This window comes from Nicotiana tomentosiformis, chromosome 12 (genome assembly GCF_000390325.3).
Source record: "Nicotiana tomentosiformis chromosome 12, ASM39032v3, whole genome shotgun sequence".
Lineage (NCBI taxonomy): Eukaryota > Viridiplantae > Streptophyta > Magnoliopsida > Solanales > Solanaceae > Nicotiana > Nicotiana tomentosiformis.
Window position 1 is genome coordinate 47,034,655 of NC_090823.1, and position 6,244 is coordinate 47,040,898.

The 6,244-nt window shown below is 43.5% G+C and overlaps 1 protein-coding gene across 1 annotated transcript; it reads right to left on the minus strand.

Annotated features, from left to right (window-relative positions):
• Positions 1-1,329: 1,329 nt before the first annotated feature.
• Positions 1,330-2,414, minus strand: LOC138902580 (uncharacterized). Its single transcript, XM_070190462.1, has 3 exons — positions 2,247-2,414; positions 1,632-1,829; positions 1,330-1,539 (listed from the first exon to the last, which is right to left on the minus strand). The coding sequence occupies exons 1-3, from the start codon at positions 2,412-2,414 to the stop codon at positions 1,330-1,332; spliced, it is 576 nt and encodes a 191-aa protein (XP_070046563.1).
• Between the last annotated feature and the right edge of the window lie 3,830 nt (positions 2,415-6,244).

A 6,244-nucleotide genomic window follows, 5' to 3' on the forward strand; every position in this document is an offset into this window, starting at 1 on the left:
TCTATGGTGAAATTCATTCACCCCACAATTAAGCCCCATATCAATAGTTCACCAATATTAGTTCAAAAACCTTCCCACCACCTTTATTGGTACACTCATGCACAATGACCAACTCCCACTCTCATGAATCATACTTCCCATTATCTACATTCAGCCTAATTCTGAAATTGAGAGATAGGGAGTAGAACCTTACCTCTAAAAAGAAGACCTTGTAAGTTATTCCCTTGAATTCCCAAAGCTTTATCAAGGAGTGGAGTGTTGGAGTGATGGAGCTTCACCTTCTCTCTCTCACTAGCTCTCACTTCTCTCTAAAATGCCAGATTTTTTCCTTCAAAATGACTCTAATGGCATTTAATCAATATAGGGTCGGGTTACAAAATAAACAAAATAGACCCTCTGAACCCAACTCTGCGATCGTAGAATGCACCATAGAGCAGGTATGCAGTCCATGAAAGGGATCGCGAAATCGACCTCCAAAGCTGGGCTGGCCTGTTCAAGTCTGTGGCCGATCTGCGGTCTGCAGAGAAATTATGCGTTCACATAATAGACCGGTATTTCTCATGCTGATTCTACAATGGAAGCGCGGGCCGCGAAATCATTATGCGGATGCATAATTGACCGCGAAATAGACCTCAAAATTTAAGCTTCACCTGGTCCACTCTACGGGGATTTGCGGCCAGTAGAGCAGTTCAGTGGTCGTAGAATGGACCGCAAAAACACCTTGTTCTACAAAACATTCCACCAACTCTACAATGCATTGCACAACCCAAAAAGTCCGTACCGTTACGAGCTTGTGAGACCTTATAATCATCTACAATCTTCCAAAACACATTTGCCTACTTTAACACCATAATACCTTAAATTTCTTGGAAAAATTTTACGGGGCCTTACATCCTCCAATGCTTAGGATCATTCGTCCTCAAATGAGGGTCAAAGTCCGCCGTAGATACCCATTGTGATTCAGCTCTTCATTCACTCCCCAGAAATTTCAAATTTGACTAACTCCCTTAATTTTCAAAAAATTTGGTAGAGTCTCCCATGTATTTTGGCATATCCACCTGTTAGAGAGCCCCAGAAACTAGTCCTAGCAACATATCCATAATACGATAATGTATCATAGCATGAAAACAACATCAACCATAATGTCATAGGCATTATATTACCAAAGAGGGCCTTTTAGCAAAAACTGCACAAGATTGACCATCGCTCATAGAAAGTAAACTTCTAACATTCCTTTAGAACACAACAATATGGTTACACAAACAGGTAAGGGTATTTCTTCTTTATCTCTTCCTCGGCCTCCCAGATGGCCTCTTCAACTTGTTGGTTTCACCATAGCACTTTTACGGAGGCAGTCTCTTTATTCCTCAACTTTTGAACTTGCCTATCAAGAATGACAACTGGAATTTCCTCATAAGTAAATTCTTCATTAACCTCAATAGCCTCTACTGGAACAATGAGCGACGGGTCTCCAAACACCGGGCGCACTAACAATATCTCGGGGGGTAACTCGAGCCTATAAGCCACTTGATCAATCCTCTGAATGATTCAATACAGTCAGATATAACTAGAACTCAATTTCCCTTTCTTCCCCGCATTATACCCTTCATGGGAGAAACCTTCAAGAATACGCAATCATCATCTTTGAACTCCAAATCTCTACGACACACATCCGAATAGGACTTTTGGAGATTTTGAGCAGTCTTCAATCGTTCCTTAATGATCTTGACCCTCTCCATATCCTGATAAATGAGGTCTAGCCCTATCAATTCTGCTTCGACAACTTCAAACCAACCAATGGGAGATCTACAGCTCCTACCATATAGAGCCTAGAATGGTGCCATCTGAATGCTAGCATGGTAACTGTTATTGTAGGCAAATTCTATGAGCGGCAAATGATTATCCCAGTAACCCTTGAAGTCAAGAATACAATTAGGCATCCTCAACTGTCTGAATATTCCACCCTGCTTGCTTGTCGGTCTGTTGATGGAAAGTTGTACTAAGATTTACCTAAGTACCGAAGCCTTGCTATTATATCTGCCGGAAGTTAGCAGTGAACTGTGCCCCTCGATTTGATATGATAGAAACTGGAGTACCATGCAACCTTACTATTTCTTTGATATACAACTGAGCATAATCTTATGCGACGTGAGTAATCTTAATAGGTAAGAAGTGTGCTGATTTCGTGAGTCGGTCCACAATAACCCAAAATCGAGTCAAACACGAAGCGTGCGAGGTAGACCTACCACAAAGTCTATATTGATCATCTCCCACTTCCACATAGGAATTTCTATATTCTGTGCCAAGCCACCAGACTTCTGGTGCTCGGCCTTCACTTGCTGACAATTTGGACATCTCGCCACATCTCTCTTCATGTCATTCCACCCGTAGACTTCCTTGAGATCATGGTACATTTTCGTAGAGCCTGGATGCACGGAATACTTGGAACTGTGAGCCTCGGTCATGATTTTTTCTCGGAGACCGTCTACATTTGGAACACATAATCGCCCTTGGTACCTTAGCATACCATCATTCGAGCCAAGAGAAAAAACCATTGTTTTGAGTTTATGAATCCTCTCCTTCAATTGCACCAATAACGGATCATCATATTATTTCTCCTTGACCTCTACTACAAGTAAGGATTCAGCCTTATTTTGCACAATCACCCCGCCTTCATTGGAGTCCGTGAGCCGAACTCCCAAACTAGCCAATCGATGAACCTCCTTGGCTAACAACCTTTGGTATGCCTCCAAGTGAGCCATGCTACCCATAGTTTTCTGGCTACAGCATCCGCTACAACATTAGCCTTCCCCGGATGATATAGAATATTGATGTCGAAGTCCTTCAGTAACTCAAGCCATATTCTTTGCCTCATATTCAATTCCTTTTGCTTGAAAATATATTGAAGGCTTTTATGGTCCGTGAATATGTCCACATGGACCACATATAAGTAATGACGCCAAATTGTCAACACAAATACCACCGCTGCAAGCTCTAAGTCATGTGTATGATAATTCTTCTCATGATTCTTAAGTTGCCTAGAAGCATAAGCGGTCACCTTGCCATGTTGCATCAATACACACCCAAGTACGATCCTTGAAGCATCACAATATACCAAGAACCCATCCGTACCCTCTGGTAGGGTCAACCCCAGTGCCATAGTCAATCTTGACTTCAACTTTTGGAAGATCTTTTCACAAGCATTTGACCATTGGAACTTAACTACCTTCTACGTCAATTTAGTCAATGGAAAGACAAGAGTAGAGAAATCATCCAAAATCCTCCTGTAATACAAAGCTAAGCCTAAGTAACTGCGAATCTTCATTGGAGTTGTAGTGCTCTCAATATCAAAGTGATGGTCCCTGCGGATGTTTACGCAATGTGATTTCTGCACAGTGCTCTGAATGTCAAAGTGAAGAAATTCAACCAAGCATGGGTAAACATCGGGAGTAACTATGACTCTCTTAAGGTAGACAAATGCCTCGTCATCTAATTAGTGATGCGCATGAATGGATTAATGAGATTCTCACTGTCCCTATCTACTATCCAGTGAAACCACAGCCAAGGGAACGTGCTTGTCAGAATCAGCGGGGAAAGAAGACCCTGTTGAGCTTGACTCTAATCCGACTTTGTGAAATGACTTGAGAGGTGTGAAATGACTAGGCAAATTCTTCACAGTTGTGATCTTCTGAGGATCAACCTTGATCCCATCACTAGAGATGACATGACCCAAGAAAGTGACAGATTCAAGATAAAATTCACACTGAAAACATTGCATACAACTTGTGCTAATTCAGAGTTTGCAAAACTTCCCTAAGATGATCATCATGGTCCTCCCGACTTCACGAATACACAAGGATGTCGTCAATGAACACTATCACGAAAGAGTCAAGGAAAGGCCTAAAGAATCGGTTCATAAGATCCATGAGCTTCCAAAGCATTCGTTAGCCCAAAAGACATGACCAAAATTTCAAAGAGCCCAAACAGAGTCCTGAAAGCTGTTCTCGGAATATCCTGCTCCCTAATCTTCAATTGATGATACCCCGATCTTAAGTGAATCTTAGAGAAGTACTTAGCACCTTGCAACTAATCAAACAAGTCATCTATCCTTGGCAGTGGATACTTATTCTTGATTGTGACCTTGTTGAGCTGCAGAAAGTCAATACACATCCTTATGACCCATCCTTCTTCCTTACAAAGAAAATCGGTGCGCCCCAAGAAGACACACTCGATCGGATGAAACCCTTTTCTAGCAATTCTTTCGACTACTCCTTTAGTTCCTTCAATTTTGCCAGTGCCATTCTGTAGGGTGGAATTTATATAGGCTGCGTGCAAGGCAATACATTAATCCCGACGTCCATCTCCCTATCTGGTGGGATCTCAGGGAGCTCATCAGGAAAGACCTATGGGAATTCACTCACAACTGGCACAGACTCAAGTGTCGGTGCCTCAACATTAGTGTCCATAACTCAGACCAAATGGTAAATACATTCCTTGTTGATCATCTTCGCAGCCTTAAGGTAAGAAATAAACCTACCCTTCGACACTACATTATCCCCCTTCCACTCAATTACTGGCTCGTTTTGAAATTCAAACCTGACAGTTCTGGTTCAGAAATCTGGCTTGGCATAACATGAGTGTAGCTAGTCCATCCCCATTATCATATCAATATGTACCATCATCAATTCAATGAGACCGGTCGTGGTGTCTCGGCCATGAATTGTGATGATACAATCCCTACAAACATGCGTAACCATAATAGACTCACCAACTGGAGTAGATATGGAGAATGGCTCACGAAGATGCTCTTGTTCTATCCCGGATTCCATAACGTCATAAGGAGTGATATATGACAAGGTGGAACCAGGATCTAAAAGAGTATACACATCATGAGATTGGGCGGTCAGTTTACCTGTGACAACATCTGGAGAAGCTTCTGAACTCTGGAGACCCCCCATAGTATAAAATTTGTTGGACCATCCCAAACTCTGTGCACCACCCCTAGCTGCACCACACCCTACGGGTGCCGGAGTACTTCGAGTTGGAGGAGGTGTCGCGAATGTAGTAGCTGCAGAACTGGCTGGCTGTGCACTGCCCCTACCAACATTCTGATGGGACAAAAAACAATCCCTCTGAATGTGACGTCTAAGACTGCACAAGCAGCGTGTGGGTCCATATAGTAGACCCCTGAATACATCTTCCCACACCTAGGGCATGAGGGCCTCCACTACGACTGAAATATCCCGTTAGACTGACCCCGATAGTAGGATCCCTTGTTGCCCTGATTGGGCCTGAAACGACTCCACTACTGCTGACCGGGCCCTGATGGTAGTGCACTGGCTAAATACTAAGCAAACAACTGTGTAGGCCCAGACGATCCTCCCCTGAATACTGACCTTCTACCACTACCCCCACTAGAAGAACCACCAAAGTTGCCCGCAGACCGGGCCTTCTTGTTGCCCTCTCACTCCATTATGGCCTTCAATTTTCGGGTCTTTGTTGCTTGAGAAAACACCACTATCTTCCCATAGTTCATATCTAAATTCAAGGCAGCAGTAACGGCCTCGTTGATGACCAAAGGGCTAAAGCACTTCACAAACCTGCGAACCCTAGCCTCTATAGTGGGAATCATGTAAGCAACATCCTTTGAAATATCCGCAAACCTTATATGGTAGTCCCATACACTCATACTAACTTGATTCAAATTCTCAAACTCGGCGGCACGGGCTGCCCTAGTCTCGTCAGGCAAGAAATGATTAATGAAAGCATCTACAAACTTACTCAACTTCTCCGGAGGACTCCCCATCCTCACAGGACTCCTCCCATAACACAAACCATGAGTAAGCCACCTCTTTAAGGTGGTAGGAGGCCAACTCCCTTGTTTATGTTTTAGTGGCATGCATAACACAAGGGGACTTGTGCATCCCATCAATAAATGCCTGGGGTCCTCCTTGGGCTTAGTACCCATGAATACAGGAGGATCCAACTGAAGAAATTGTTCACCCTGGAACTAGCCGAATCCCCTTGCTAGCTAGAGGAAGTAGGTGTAGCATTCAATCTCTGGGCATGGGAACCCACTATCTGAGTCAACATCTGTATGGATCCCCTATGGTCCACATCAAAAACATTGGGACTGGAGGTGGGACCGGAATATCCACTGAACGAGGACTCGGTGCATTCTTGGCAGGAATAGGAATTGATGCATTCTCAGCTGGAGTAGTAGAATTAGGCGGTGTTGTAGTTG

What these genes read in the sequence shown, in the direction of transcription:
- LOC138902580 (XM_070190462.1), bottom strand. Translation starts at nt 2,414, where the DNA reads ATGTACCATGATCTCAAGGAAGTCTACGGGTGGAATGACATGAAGAGA. An exon ending in TGATCAATATAGACTTTGTG is followed by an intron (nt 1,830 to 2,246) that starts GTAGGTCTACCT and finishes GCACCATTCTAG; the next exon opens with GCTCTATATGGTAGGAGCTG. An exon ending in AGTTCAAAGATGATGATTGC is followed by an intron (nt 1,540 to 1,631) that starts GTATTCTTGAAG and finishes TGAATCATTCAG; the next exon opens with AGGATTGATCAAGTGGCTTA.